General features: G+C 38.5%; 1 protein-coding gene across 2 annotated transcripts in view; it reads left to right on the forward strand.

The window, feature by feature from the left end:
• The window catches only part of MELK (maternal embryonic leucine zipper kinase), a 71,555-nt gene that overhangs the window by 30,666 nt on the left and 24,635 nt on the right, over positions 1-16,254 (forward strand). For both annotated transcript variants that reach the window (XM_032478000.1, XM_006187803.2), the window contains exons 9-11: positions 4,943-5,011; positions 6,440-6,538; positions 12,980-13,066. In XM_032478000.1, coding sequence (XP_032333891.1) covers positions 4,943-5,011; positions 6,440-6,538; positions 12,980-13,066 — 255 coding nt within the window. The remainder of the gene's footprint in view (positions 1-4,942; positions 5,012-6,439; positions 6,539-12,979; positions 13,067-16,254) is intronic.

The raw sequence follows: 16,254 nt of genomic DNA on the forward strand, positions 1-16,254 counted from the left end.
GAGGTTGGGGTAAGCCTGGCAGCAGAACTTAGCTCTGGACTTTATTTCTGCTGGTATGTCAGTGCAGAGACTGAAGCTGGGAATGTCAGGTCGTGGTGATGGGACACAGGCCTCCTGCTTTGTTTGTGGACGGTACTGAGTAGAGCTGTTCTGTCCAAGTAGAGAAAGTGGATGGGTACATTTCAGGAGGTGATGTGAGCAGGACTTGGCTTGTTGATGTGTTCCTTGCCAGGCAGGCAATCCTGAAATCCTGAGGCAGCTGCAGTGGGGCAAAGTCCCTTTTTTAAAAAATATTTTATTGAATTATAGTCAGTTTACAATGTTGTGTCAATTTCTGGTGTACAGCACAATTTTTCAGTCGTACATGAATAAGGCAAAGTCCTTTTGAGAGGACGTGGCATTCCTCAGAATGACTTCAGCCTTTCTTCCAGTCCTGAGTATTTAGCACCCTGGCATGCATGGCTTTTGGCCAACTTGCCATCTCTGGTCCACTGCTTTTTTGAGTTGCCCTATCTCCCCCTCCAATTTCTCTCAGATTGAACAAATATTTACTGTCTCTTATGTGCAAGGCATTGTGCTGAGTGCTATCACATGCATTCTCTTTTATTTTTGTTATAGCCCTGAAAGTGGCATTAGCAACAATTTATAGAGTAGGTACTATTATTATACTTCTTTTTACAGAGGAGGAAACTGAGGCAAAGCAAGGTTAAATGGCTCATCCACATAGCTAGTAAGTGGTAGACCCTGGATTTGAATCTAGGCAATTTGTCTCCAGAACCTACTCTTAGGAAATAGGGTCAGAAAGATGAAATAACTTGTACTGGTTCAAGGAGCTAATAAGAGGCAAACTGGGATCACACATAATGTAGATTCCAATCTCTGCCTGTTTCCAGTGCGCCAAGCACCACACTTTTCATTCACTTCTTCTCTCTGCCTCTCCCTGGATAGGGTTACTTCTGTGCTGCCAACTTACAGCACAGCACAGGGGATCTATTAAAAGATACTTCATGATTTCAAGATGGGATGATAAAAGGAGTGATAAAAAGAGGCAAAGAGGAACTTGGAATCAGCCCACTGGAGCTCTTGTTATTCGGGACTTTGGTCTGAAAATTCATTTTTACATCTGGTTTCTAATTGAATTCTGCTACTTTTAGTAAGTACTTTTGTTTTGGATGGTAGCCTTTGGATTTAAAGGTGTAAATTTATTTTATTATCATAGATCTGGTTATGGACCTGTTATCTGTGTGTTGGGGCAGACTAGTAAGGGCTAGAACTGGAACCAGATTTATCCTTGGGGTGGGCAGGTGCTGATAGGAGAGAGGTAATTCAAGGAAGTTAAATCCTTATGGATGGTATATTAGTTTCCTAGGGTTGTCACAAAGTACTACAAACTAGTGGCTTAAAATGACAGATATTTATTCTCTCACAGTTCTGGTGGCTAGAAGGCGAAAATCAAGGTGTAGGCAGGGCCCTGCTCTCTCTGAAGGCTCTAGGGGAGAGTTCTTTGCCTCTTTCTAGCTTCTGGTGTTTGCCTGCAATCCCTGGCGTTCCTTGGATGCAGGTAGGTCATGACCGTTTGATCAGTGTAAGCAGGTCCTTACCCCAGGCTTTACTTTCTTTGGGGCCCTGGCAAGAGCAGGCTACAGTATTTGAGGTACCAGGCAAATGGTCAGTTTGCCAAGAAAGAACATGACAGGTACCCAGGATTTGAACCATGAGAGGCCTTGGTCTCAGGAATAAGGAAAAGCTCAGGCAGAAGAATGGGGCCAAGTAGGTCAGGGTCAGTCACATGGCAACTGTGACTTGCTGCCGAGTCCCAGCGAGTGGCTGAAGCATCTAAAAATCTCCCCTTCCCAGGAATAGGACTGGGGCCCAGGCAGCACCCAGCCTTCAGTGCTTGGTGGATAAGAGACAGTAAGGAGATATGAATTTGAGGCATCATAATTATAATTCAGAAACAAACTGTCAGCATCTGACATTGGCAAGTGTTAAGGTACCCTGGCGAGGTGTAAGTAAATAGGCTCTCTGGATAGTAGTGGGTGCTTTAGATAAAGGAGAATGAAAAGTTTAATAACGTTAAATGTCATTTGTAAAATGGAAGCTTTTGCCCTTCCTAGGAAACACCTTGTAGGTCAGCCTGTGTTCTCTCATCAGAGAGGCTTAGTCAGAGGTTGTGTTGTTTTGACCTCAGCACGTTTTCTTTTTAAATTAATTGTTTGACAACACTTCTTTAGAACTTTGTTTCTTTAACATAATAAAAATCTAGCATGTCATGTAGTCTTATGAGTGACTTACACCTTTCTGTTTCTCCCTTCACCTTTAAGCTAGACTGATTTCTGTGAGAATTATGTCCTAGACAGTTCACAAGATCAGAGAACCCCAAGGCTGGTGCTAGTTGATGGCTTCCCCACCTCCTTGCCTCCACCGTTCTAGCCTAGTTGGGTTATTGTTGGGTGTGTGTGTGTGTGTGTGTGTGTGTGCACGTGCACATGCGTGCTTGCCGTTATCTCTCTGGACCTGTGTTTCTAATCCTGGGTCTTTACTCAGGTAATTTTGTCTTTGACTAGTTTTGGAGACCCTCTGAGTTCCATCAGACTGTGTTTCTTAGTTCCCAGAGTTATCATAAACAATTGAATGTTACTGTTCATGAATTTTTTATGCCACATTATTTGCTTAGAATAAATTGCTATAAGTGAAATTGCTGGGTTAAGGATATGTGATCTTGAATGCTTTTTATACATATTTCCAGATTACGCTTGGGAAAAGTTTATGCTCTCTGATTGTATATATAAGTGCTCTTGTCCCTGAAGTCTAACACTGGATAACTTTTTTTGAAGTTTATCGTTTTGGTAGATAATAGATGGTATCATATTTTTGTTTAAATTAATTATTTTTATTGCTAGATTAGTTGAACATATTTTCATGTTTATTGAGCATTTGAAAGTTTTTATTTTAGGAATTACCTATAAACATTCTTTGCCTGTTTTCTTTTAGAATGTATGCTTTTATCCCATTTCTTTACTTATTAAACAAACATTAATTCAGCACCTTTTATATGTTAGGGCCAGACACTGTTCAAGTGAACAGCACAGACAAAACCCCTGTGACTAAAAAGCTTTATATTCTAATGTAGTGAGGCAGAAAATAAGTAAATACGTAGTATGACAAATGGGGATAAGGACCGTAAAGAAAGTTCCATGAAAGGGAGGTAGAGAATGATGGTGGGTGGGGAGGCTGTTTATAAAGGTGGTCAGGGGAGGCCTCGCTGACACTACTGGTATTTAAGTGGAGACCTGAAGAAGATGAAGGCACAAGCTCTGCTGACATTGGGGAAAGTATTATAGGTGGCGGGAACAAAGAGTACAAAGGTCCTAAGGCAGGATTGTGCTTGACATGGGACATGACCATAGTTTGGTGAGTGAGGGAGAGAATTAGGTGAGTTGAGAAGTAGCAAGGAATGGGGTGCCTGGGGTTACACACCAGGCAGGGCTCTGGAGCCAGGGTAAGGAATTTAGATTTCATTCTGAGTTAGCTGAGGAGCCATTAGAGAGTCTTGACTAGTGAAGTGATATGACCTGACCCAATGTTTTGAAAGAACATTGGTGTTGGTAAGTGGAGACTAGACTGTGAGGGGACAGTGGCGGAATGGGGAAGACCAGATAGGAGCCTCTTGCAGTGTATCAGATGAGAGACCCTAGAGGTGTGGTGGAAGTAGTGACAGGTGATTGATTCTTGGTGTATAACACAGAGCCAATAGATTTTGCTGATGGATTGGAAGTGAAATGTGAGAGAAAGAGGAGCTGAAGATGACTCCAAGTTTTCTGACCTCAGGGGCTGATAATGCAGTTGCCATTTGCGGAGAAGGGGGAAAATTGGGAAGAACAGGATTGGTGGAGATTTGTGAGAGCTTTTTATGTGATGAAGTGTATTAATCTTTTGTCATTTAGGTGGAAAGGTTTTTTTTCCCTCAGTGGGTTGTTAGTTAACTTTGTTAGTGGTGTTTTGCTGTACAGAAGTGTCAACTTTTAATTTTGTCATCTGTCACTCTCTGTAGTTTTTGGTTTTGCTGTCATGTCTAGAAATAATCACTGATGCTTCCTTTAAGTACTCTCATGGTTTTGTATTTTAACTCTTTAATCTGGGTGGGATTAATTTTGGTGTAGACTGTGAGTTGTAGTTCAGTCTTAACTTTTTTATATATAATTATTACCCTAGTATTCTTAAACAGTTTGTTCTCTGCTAAGAAAAATGATTCTATCATTTCCTCCAAATTGGGAAAAAAGGGTGTGTGACAGGTTGTGTAAAGAGTTACTCTTGTCACATATTAGTGTTTAGCAAGTCATTGGTCTTGTTTTTGGTTGATGGCTTGGTGTAATTTCTGGGCATACCAGGTTATAAACATTTGTCTCTTAAGTCTCTTCCATTCCAAAAAGAAGTACTTGCTTTAGAAGGTGGCTTTCATCAGTTCCCCTCAATGGTTGTGAATTCTACCTTATGGATGATAAGTGACCTGTTTTTAACCACAGCCTGTGTCCTGCCACCTAATACGCTTTTATGCGATCTCATCTTGTCAACTGATAATTCCTCTGGGATTGTAAACTAAAATTTGCTTCAGCAATACAAACATTGACTACAGTGTATACTTGCTGTCCATTTAATCATGCTACAGATTCCAAAGGCCTGTAACATACTCTTACATTCTCTGTGCTCTAGACTTTCTTTGATATGTGGGTAATTTAGAGGTGACAATAGTATTTAACTTACTGGACCTTCTTCTTTAAGGCAAGAAATGAATTTCTTTTGTTATTAATAACGTTTACCAAATCTTAAAGTTGGGTAAAGTCTTTAAGCTTGGAAGTAAACCTCCAGCATGTTGTTAACCTTAGAAATTTGTGTCAAGACCGACTGAACCTAAATCTCTTTAATACTTTATTTTTTGTAGAGAGGGAAATACGAGGTTCCTAAGTGGCTCTCTCCCGGTAGCGTTCTGCTTCTTCAGCAAATGCTACAGGTAATCTTTGCTTTTTATTTTTAAATAATAGAAGTCTATTGCAATTGTTTGATTTTAAGATATCTATGGTGCTACTACATTTATTTATTAGCTTAAAAAATTCCATTCATTGTATCTACTGGGCAATTTATTCTCTACTAAGTGCTTTCTTTGCAGGTACTTTTTTTTTTTAAAGACTGCCACCGTATGTCTTTGCTGATTTGGTTTTCCTTTTTCTTGAGCATTGTGTCTTTTCTCTAACCAGCTCTTACTCTACTGTTTTCTGTTTTCTGTTTTCTTGCTCCCATTCTTTGTACATTAGATATATAGTAGATGTGGAATAAATGCTTGAATGAGCTGATAATACAATTGAGTGGGCCCTGCAATCTAGTGCAGTGATTCTCAAACTTTAGCATGTAGCAGAATTGCCAAATGGTCTTATTAAAACAGATTGCTGGGTACCACCCCAAGAGTGTCTGATTCAGTAGATCTGGGGCAGGATGAAGAATCTGCATTTCTAACAAGCTCCCAGATGACGCTGATACCGCTGGTCTGGTGACCACATGTTGAAAACCACTAATTTAGTTAATGACCTCTGAGGATGAAGGACAGGAGTGCTGAAGTTGAGGTAACTACCCTACCAATCAATAGTCATGCCACCTGATCTGGTTCTGACCTAGAAAATGGGGATTCTGAGCTTGGCCTCACTGCTATACAGTGTTATGTGGATAAAATGAAGTTAATAGGAAACACTTTAAAAATATGAGTACCTTATTAGTGCAATATTTTTTCATTGTTAGGTATTCAAAATATCTTCCAGTTTTTCCATCTATTAAACCATCTCTACTTTTTATTCAAAATTTACCTCAAGCTCACCCACCTTGATTAAGTGGGGCCAGACCACCAAATCTCCATAAATGAGATTGAAAACACCTCACCCTTTCTTCTAAACTCCAAAAAACTTAATCTTTGTTGATTAATTTTACTCTCCTCACATTTGAAAATTACAAATGGAAAAGAAAGGTGTGCTTTTCAACTTGTTCTGTGTGATTGTAAGCTCATCGGAGGTAGAGATTGCATATTCAGTGTGAATGCCCTGCATTGTGGCTGCTTGAATATTAAATTGGTGAATATTTCCTGTGAATAGGTTTTCTAGCAAAAGACTATTACATCATACAATAGATTGACTGAACTTCATGAATAATGTCCATACCAATGAAGTTCATGTTTGTTAAACATTTATCTTCTAAGCCCGCGTTGGTTGCTATAGTTTTCTTGCTTCTATTCCCTTTTTAAAAGAACTTATTCCAAGGCCATTTTAAGGTCTTTGACAGCATTTTTGTGATGATAAAGTTTACATCTGTTCTGATGAATTTTGAATTCTCAGGAGGGTGTTCTGTGTTTTCTATTTGAAATGTTAATCTCTAGCTACTTCTCAATGGCCACTAGGTGGACCCAAAGAAACGGATTTCTGTGAAAAATATATTGAACCATCCCTGGATCATGCAGGATTACAACTGTCCTGTTGAGTGGCAAAGCAAGACTCCTGTAAGTAAAATGAAATCTAGTAGAATTAAAAAAAACAAAAACTTTGATCTTTTTGTGAATTCAGGACCTACAATGATGTAGTCTAAATATAAAAGAAAATACCTTTTGTAAACTTATTTGTCAGATTGGTGTTTGGGAGACTGTAACTGAATTATATATTTGCCTGTTAATCTCTAGGACAGTGGTTCCTAACCAGGCCTCACATGAGAATCACGAGGACCTTAAAAAAAGTGCCTGCACTCCATCCCAGAATAATTAATGGATATTTTAAAAAGCTCCCAAGCGTTTCTCATGTGTAGTCAGGATTGTGAATCGTGCTCTGGGAATCTTGGGCAAGTTACTTAACTTTTCCAAACCTATTTATTCATCTGTAAAAAGTAGGTTAAACCTGTTCTCTATACTTCCCAGAGTAGTTACAAAGTTAAAGCAGGTCTCAAACTTTTAAGTCTGAGGCCCCTTTTATGCTCTTTATATTATTTATTTAAAAATTGATTGATTTATTTAAAAGTAACAGCACTAAACCTATTACAGTTTATTGCAAATGAATATTTTTATGAAAAATATTTAAAACAGAAATTTAGTGGGAAGAGTAGCGTTGTTTTACATCTTTGAACATTCCTTTAAAGTCTAACTTAATACAAGACGCTTGGATTTCACCTGCTTTTGCATTGTCTGTTTTGCTGTTTGGATTGAAGCATATGGAGACAATGCAACCTCACAAAGCTACATAGGATGTATTTTAATAGCTTTTTCAGATAATTGGGTATATTCTCTGATATTCCATTAAACCTTGATAGTGGTAGTTTCTTAAAGGTTAGTTGCATGTGGAATCTGAAACCACATCAGTGAACTTTTTATACTCTATTACATTAAAGTTCCTTGGATCTTTTCTCCAGGTAACATTATGTATTGGTCATTTGGAAAATATTGATTCACTGAGTTGTGCAAAATTTCCAAATGTTAACATCTTCATATTTATATACAAAATAAAAAAATCACATCTCTTAAAATCACTATTGATCTCATCAGTAAAGTATTGGAAAGCTGTCAAACTCACGGTGGCAGTTACAAGTTTTCCAGAAATTCTAATTTCTGCTTGAAGGCCCAAATGACATTATTGGCAACAAATATAGTCAGTTGTTTTCCTTGAAGTGATAAGTTCACTTTGTTCATTTTTGAGAAAATGTGTGCCAGATATCCAAGTCTAAGTAACCATAGTTTGTCAGTGTTCGCTAAGTAAAAGTGGTGTTCCATGAAGAAATTGGCTAATTCGGCTCACAATTCAGTCACACAGGTGCTTTTCCTCCAGACAGCATCATACTTTGGCATGCAGAAGGGCTTTATGCATACTTCCCATTTTGTCACAGAGTATTAAAAGCAGGTGTACTCAATGGCCAAGATTTAATAAAATCTTTAATACTTTTTACTGGTTCATTAACAATATTCTTAATTGAAACTGGCTTTTTTTTTTTTTTTTTAGTTTGAAGTGTCAGTGCATGGCAAAGAACACAATGTCAGTACAGTTTGGTGCCACTGCATTGACTTGTACTGATCAGTAGTTTTATTCATCATTGCTTTTGTACAGTCAGTGCAAATGTTAACACCGTAAAAAATGAAAAGCAGTATTATTATGAAAGTAGTTTTGACCTTGGAGATCCTCAGGGGTCTGCAGACCACACCTGGGGAACTAGTCTAATATATATATATGAAAGAACTTTAAATAACACAAGTGCTATACAAATTTAAGCGATTATACTAATAAATATTCTTTCATTAATGTTTTAAAAAAAATTTTAACAAGTGGCAGTTTGAACTTGGTAAAAAAATGTGAGCATTACTAGCTGGTATGTATAATTTTTTTAAATTGAAGTATAGCTGAATTACAATATTGTGTTAGTTTTAGGTGTGCAGCAAAGTGATTCAGTTGTATATATACATTTTTTCAGATTATTTTCTATTATCGGTTATTATAAGATATTGAATATAGTTCCCTGTGTTACACAGTAAATTCTTGTAGCTTATCTATTTTATGTAAGGGGTATGTATACTTTGTATATTAGTGAACTGTTGTGCTTAAAAAACCACGGTAGAATTTAGCTACTTAAAGCAGTAATATTTACAATTCTGTGGATCAGCAATTTGGGCTGGCTCAGTGGGGCAGTTCTTGTGTGAGTCTTACCTGGGGTCGCTCATGTGGCTGCAGTCAATTGGTGACTCGACTGTGGCCAGATGGACTAAGCCTCACTCAAAGACTAGTTTGTGCTGCCTGTTTGTTGGCCACATTGTGTCCAGCAGGCTAGTCTAGGATTCTTCATACGGCTGCTGGACTCCAGAAAAAGCAAGAAGATGGGCAAGCCCTAATACTCAAGCAGTTTTCAAGCCTCTGCTTGCATTGTGCTTACTTACGTCTGGCCAAAGCAAGCCACGTGGCAAAGCCCAGAGCCAGTATGGAAGGTTTACCCATCAAACTTCATACAGTTCTTATCCCCTTTTCATAAATAAGGACATCAAGAAATTAAAAATAACGATTCAAGAAATAAAATGAGAAGAGTGGCATTGCTTTACATCTTTGCAAATTTCTTTGAAGTCTAGCTTAGTAGGAGACACTTGGGTACTCATCTGCTTCTGCATTCAGTCTATTTTGATATGTCGTTTTGATTATAGCATGTGAAGAAAATGTAGCCATACACAGATATGTACTCAGAAGAGCATTTTAATGCTTTAATGGAGAAGTATTTTAATAGCCTTTTCAGATAGTTGGGGATGTTTTCTTACAATCTACTAAAACTTCTACAACGGAGTAGGGTATATGCATGGATCAACAGAATAGCTTGGAGACATGCCACAATGTAGACTTGGTACAGCTGTGAGATACTTGCTTTCTGGAAGAATCACACCAATAAATATGAATACTTGGGAAAATAAGCTATCATGTTTTTAACCCCTTCTCCCTAGTCTGCCCACTGTTATGACCATGTAGCTTGATCTGAAATTCCTCCTGATTCTCCTGTGACTGTCAACCCCTAAAATTTCTTTTCTCCACATATCCTTTGACCCTCCGTGACGTCTTCAGTCTCTGAAGTTGATCAAATACAATTAGAGCTACAACTTAATTCTAACAACTTTGAACACTGAGAGCCTAGGGACGGCAGAGTAGGTGGGGGTCCGAGCAGTGCAGCAAGAGTGCCCCTGCAGCTGTGACGGCCCCTTGTGAGGTGAACGCAGGTGCTGCAGATGCCTGTTTAACCATTGGGGGTCATCATTTCTCCATGTGTGGGAGGGCCTTGCATGTCTTCTCAGCCATGATCCTTAATAGGATATGATATGCTCCTGTTTGCAGAACAGATGGCAAGATGAAGAAAGTCTCTGATTTCAACAACACAAAGATTATTTTAAATTGGGGCATAGTATAAAGTAAGATACTTAGTTTTGAGTGTTCCAAAAAATACGGTTTTCTTTACATTTTAGTATATTAATTGCTAATAATTATCGAATACTGACTATAATAGGGAAGTGTGCTATTATAGTACTATAGTATAATATAGACAGAGCCCTTAGGATAGTACCGTTAGGGACTTTATGTTTTTAACTCTTTTAACTCATTTAATCCTCATACCACCCCCCTGAAATAGATACTATTATTGTCCTCATTTGCAGACAAAGCAACTGGACACAGAGTCATGAAATTACTTGCCCAAGGTCAAACAACTAGTAAGTATAGAACCAGGATTTTAACCCAGGCAGAAAGGCTCCAGAAAATAATGGATCTGACAAGTCAGCTAATTCAGACTCAGGGCCTGTATTTGGTGTGGCTGTAGCCTTTGTGATGGGCATTGCTTGTCTGGCCTCTGCTGGAATAGCTCCTGGAGCAGATTGTGGAGAGGAGGCATTGTGGTGTGGGAGGAAAACCCTGGGCTTGGGATTAACGATGTCCGTCTCGGGCAGATCGCGTACATTTTTCTGAGTCTTCATTTTCGCACCTCTAATATGGGTATTCTAATGTCAGTCTCTTCTGTATGTTTGGATTATGTTTTGCCACTTATAGAGTGCCTTTAAATGTTACTTCATTCATCTGTCATGCCTGCCTTACGGAGCTGTTGCTGGGATCGAATGAGTTATATACAGGACAGCTGTAAGGGCTTATTGCTTTTCGAAGTACTTGCTTTTTTGCCTCAGTATTGTGTTTCATCAAGAGTGAACTACGAAAAATAATTCAGATTTACTTGGATATTTAAGGTATAGATGCTATTCTGTAACTCTGTGCATGATCTTCTATCATTTTCACACACAGAGCTCTAGTACCCAAGTATTGCATCAAATGAAAGCTACATTCAGTTCTATTTTCTGCCCTACTGAACAGGAAATGTAGTAGGCACGGATAATCCAAAATAATTGGCTAGCTTTTGGCATGCATTTTTGTACTTAATTTGACTACAGCATGTATGGCTGAGAATTTAGAGGTACTTAAAGGATTGAGCCTCTTTGGAAAACTCAACCTGAGATAAACCATATTTTTCAGACTTTGGTGTCTTGTCCCACTCTTTCCATTCTTTCCAGTTCAGGAGCCCAGCAAAGAAGATAGTGTCTCCTTCCTACCCTTCCTTCCTTTCCCCCATGCACCTTGTGGTAAAGGTACAGAACAAGAGGCCATGAGGAAAAGAAGGTTTTTATTTTTAAGAGAATAACTTAAGGTCATGTGGGAACCCTGGAAATCATTTCCTTCTTGCTTGAGCAGCGATACCAACAAGAAGATGCCCAACTGGGTGGTAAACTGTCTGGACTTTTGAGATTGAGCCCTTCCTAAAGTGGGAATCTATAGTTTTGGGAGCTGCCAAGGTCAAAGCAACACAATGAAAACCTACTAGTAGCATTTTGGACATTCATAGAACCATTCGTATGAACCTTTGTGTCTCCACATTCTCCATAGACTGTGAGGTTGAGCTTGTACCAGCCAATCATGCAGGTCATTGTCTGTACCATTCCTCTATTTTCATGATGGCTGCCTGACTTCCTCTTGAGTCCACTGTTACAAGTGTGGTGTCCAGAATAAGGGAAGGTCATGATATTGCTGTAGTTTGTGCTGGGCAAGCCTCTCTTGGCATTTTGCATTTGGTTTTGAACACCTCACCTTGAGGGTCAGTGACAACTTGAATTATGTCATCTAAAGAAAGGGCCAGAATGGTAGAGGCAACTGGAAAAGAGAAAACTTGGAGAACAAAAATTGTTGATAATAGGAATTATTCAAATTTCTGGAAGGCTCTTATACCAAAGAGGAAATAGAATTGTGACTGTTGGTAAAAATAGTTAACATTTTTTGAGGGCCTACTCTATTTAGATGATGTGCTAGGCACACGACATATGTTACATACATTGGAAGGCCGGTGCCATCTCTGTTTTACAGATGATGAAACTGAGGCTCAGAGAGGTATAGTAACATGCTCAAGGTCAAAATAATATGGTTATTTTGTGATGTAATGATGAAAAACAAGGTCTAATTCCAAAGCCTGTCAGCTGTCAGATTGTACTGATTCATAGTGGGTAGGGATCACAGGAAGACAGACCTTAGGGGACAGGAGGAAGAAGCTAACCATCCCAGCTATTCTGAAGAGGAAGACTAAGCAGAAAGTGAAACATCACTTATTGGGGCTGTTGTAAAGTGCATTTTTACATTGGAAAGATGACTTTAAAATTACATTTCTTATGATTCTCTTCCCATGTGATTTTCTGAACTCCTGTTCCAGGTCCAGGCCAGACCCTTCCTGCCTTCTCATTCTTGGGGAACCTTTTTTGGTTCTAAGAACCCATTTCTGGCCCCATCTATGATGAGGTCTCATCACGGAGGGATCAGGATACTTGAATAATTTGTGTCCTTAAGCAAAATAAAGTTTGTGTAAAGGCTGTCTCACTTCTTCTTTTTTAAAATTGTGCTTTGCTAATAATGTTGGTATAGTGATGACTGTGCCAGCATCTATGGCACCATCATGAGGGCTCCCTGGATTGGGCTAAACCCAAATATAACCTGGGGGACAATATGCTACAAGTCTGAGCCACTCTTTTACCCAGTCTGTTGTTCAGCCACTGATTTTAGGTGCCTAGGTGATTGTTCTTTGATGCAGATGCCAGTCCAGGTCTTGCAATAGGGAAGGAGAATATAGTCTCTTGGCTGCACAACAGAATTGTAACAATGGATCAGATGAGGAAGGGGCTGGGAAGGGCTGGGAAAGAGAGCTCATTGTCTTCTTGAACTGCTTATTGTCACCTGCTTATATCTTTTAAAATTGTGGAGAATCTTTATTCTTACCCAAGAGTTTGACAAACGCATGTTGTTCTTACATGTTGGTGTTTGATTTTACAAGGTAATTATGATAATTTAAAAATTTCAAAGCCATAACTATTTTGTAGTTTTTTTGTTAATAAAATTGATAAAAATTTTTTTTGTAGCTTATTCTCCTAGATGAAGATTGTGTAACGGAACTCTCTGTACATCACAGAAACAACAAGCAAACAATGGAGGATTTAATTTCATTGGTAAGAAATACAGCATTAATTTGAGAGCAGAATCTTTTGTTTCCTCATTGTTCTTTATTTTACTAGTATATTAAAAATAGTATAGCATTTGTCAGACCTATGATTTTTATCATGGGTGTAAAATATTGTACTTATTTTATATTTATGTATGATTTCCACTCAACTCATTTCTGATGTCTGCTGGATAGCCTCTTTAAAAATGAGATTGATCAAAGAGAATTATAATGGAAAAATATTAAGAAACAGAACAAATGAGTCCAGAAAATTGACAGAGCTCCAGTTTTAACTACTTTAAATTTTCTAACATGGAACTGTGATTCTGCTGTAGAAATGAGGTAAACAAACACAAAGCAGCTTTCTTCTTACCTAAAAGCCATCCTGTTAGCATCACATCACCCCCAAGCTTATGAACCAAATACCATGAAATTATTATCATGATTTCTGGTGTTGGATCATTTTAGCTCTTTCAGCTGCTTAATCTCTAGATCACACATGCGGTTTTTTCTAGAGATAGAGACACTCACAGCTGTCTCTGAGTACAATCTAACGTGATGGGCAGGGATCGCACCCAGCTTTGCTCCTGGCTCAGTACTAGGTCTTTCTTCACCTATGAATTGTATTTGTTTCTGTCTCTTTTCTAACTTAAAAGGTAAAGGCTGTAAGCAGTTTTTTTTTGTTGTTGTTTTTTGTTGTAACTAACCAAAGCTTTGCTAAGCCACAACTTTTTTTCAGTGAGGAGGAGATATAAAGGAATTCTTTAGAATGACATGAGTCTTTTGAATGACAATTCCAGACAAATGGAATATGTCTGGAAAATGGAGTGATAATTTACTTTTTCATGAAATGAAAAGGAATGGCAAGAATTGGGAATTGCTGCAAGATGTGTCAGGTCCTTAAGTCTTTTACAGTGAAAATTTGAAGTTTCTACTTAAACAAGTTAGAAAAAATTGCATGACTTTTTCTTTGGGATAATCTTTAATAAAAAACTATATTTCAGATTCAAAAAACTTCTTAAAAATTTTTATTATAGAAATTTTCAAACATCTATGAAAATTGAGAGATTAGAGTAACTGATTTTTCCATTACTCATTATCCAGTTTCGATAATTATATTAAGATTTTGGCAATTTTATCTATATCCCAACATCATCCTCCATCTGCCCTTTTAGGCAAGGGTATTTCAAAGCACTCTCATATATCATGTCATTTTATCCAGAAAAAATTTGGCATGAGAACCACAAACTTTTAAAATTTGAATCTTAAAAGTAACATGCTCAGAATTTCAAGAATCATTAAAAAAAAAGTCTAAAATAGTTATCCTTTATGTCATCTGTGTGTAGTTTTCAAACTTAAAAGTGAAATGGAAATAGGAATAGGAATTGTTTTCTTTACTTCTGATACAGAAAACAAAATAATGAAGCTTGTTGTTTTCTGAAGATCTCAGTTATTCTGCAAGCTAGACACGACCAACATCAAGAATGCGTGAGGGAAGTTACAGTTTTTCTTCTTTTGTACTCTTCTCTCATTCTTAAATGGCTGTTTATACTTAACTTCCAGTCCTCTAGATGAATAGAGTACATCTTTTCAACTTAGCTGAACATTGGAATCTCCTAGGAACTTTAATCCTAATGCCTAAATCCCACCCCAGAGGTGATAAATTCATCGGTCTGGGGTATAGCCTAAGTGTAAGAATTTTTTCATAACTTCCCCGACAATTGCAGTGTGTAGCCAGGAGTAGAGAAGTACTACTCTAGATTCTCACTATTCGAAGTGAGATCTAGGACCAGCAGTAACAGCATCACTTCATGCTTGTTAAAAATACACAATCTCTGATCCCACCTCAGACCCGCTAAAACAGAATCTGCGTCCTAATGTACTCTGAGTGATTCATACGTACATTAAAGCTTGAGAAGCGTTGGTCTAAGTCAGTAGTTCTCAACTGGGAGTGATTTTGCCCCTCAGGGGACATTTTTGGTTGTCACAGCTGGGATGTGTGTATATGCTAATGGCATCAACACATTGTGAGTAGAGGCCAGAGATGCTGCTAAATATCCCACAGTGCACAGAATAGCCCCTGGCCACAAAGAAGTATCCAGGTCAACTCTCCATAGCACTGAAGTAGAAAAATCCTGGTCTGGATAGCCTCAGAGAATTCACATTGGTCCTAGGTACTTTCCAGTTTAAAGAGCCTCAGGAAAACCAGGTTTGAGGTTAACTATGGTCTGTCATATTTTTTTCTAGTATCTTGGGAGCTCTGCCTTTACTTTTTGGGCTGGCTAGACAGGACAGAGAGAGATCAGTTTAATGCGATCCGTGCTGGGTATGGTGCTGCTGATCTCTCTGTAAAGAGAAAGAAACAATATTATTCCCAAACATTGAACTCATGGAACTACCACTTTTATATTGTATACATGGACGTTCTTAAACTGTGTTTTGTGGGCCGAAGTGAGAGTTTCACGTGTCTCATGATTTTCCGCTGTCTCATTGTGGCCCTCTTGAAATTTCCTGCAGTGGTGCTAGAGCTTCTACCCCATTGCTTTCCTTACTTTCCCCTTTCTGCTAGCTGTGAGTGGCTCTGGATTGTGAAGCAGCCAGTCCTCTAGTGGGGGAACTTCACTGAGGGTCACATGTGCACACGAGCCTGCAGACCAAGACAGGTCCTTTACCCTCACCCCTGCAGTGCAAATACCCATGTATTCCAGTGATGGAGATGTAAAGATTGAGGGCCTCGGGAGCAAGGTCAGGGGAAGGATAGGGGGCCACTCCTCAATATCTCAAACCCTCTGTTCCAGTAGTTGCTTCTCCTCAGCCCAGGTGCCTGGGCAGCTTTTTAAACATTTGGCCTGCCTGAACAATAACTAGGGATTTTAAAATGTTTTTCATTTTCTAGAAATTGAACGTTCTTTGTAACAGGTAAACCTACTGCTTTACTTTCAGGCCTTTGACTTTCAAAAGAAGGAGCTGCCTAAAAGATAAGGAAGACATTGGTTGTGTTAGACTTGTAGATTGACATCATCTGAAAAGCATAACTAATGTGTTGATTTATCTTTTATGAAAAAACACAGAACTCCCCTGTGCATCTTATCATAATAAGTAGTATGCAGTGGCTATTGCAAAAAAAGTTATAAAAAGGATGCTTTTTTGCCTAGGGAAAAAGAGAGTTTCCAGGATGATTATAAAACTCCCAGG

This window comes from Camelus ferus, chromosome 4, assembly GCF_009834535.1.
Source record: "Camelus ferus isolate YT-003-E chromosome 4, BCGSAC_Cfer_1.0, whole genome shotgun sequence".
Classification (NCBI taxonomy): domain Eukaryota; kingdom Metazoa; phylum Chordata; class Mammalia; order Artiodactyla; family Camelidae; genus Camelus; species Camelus ferus.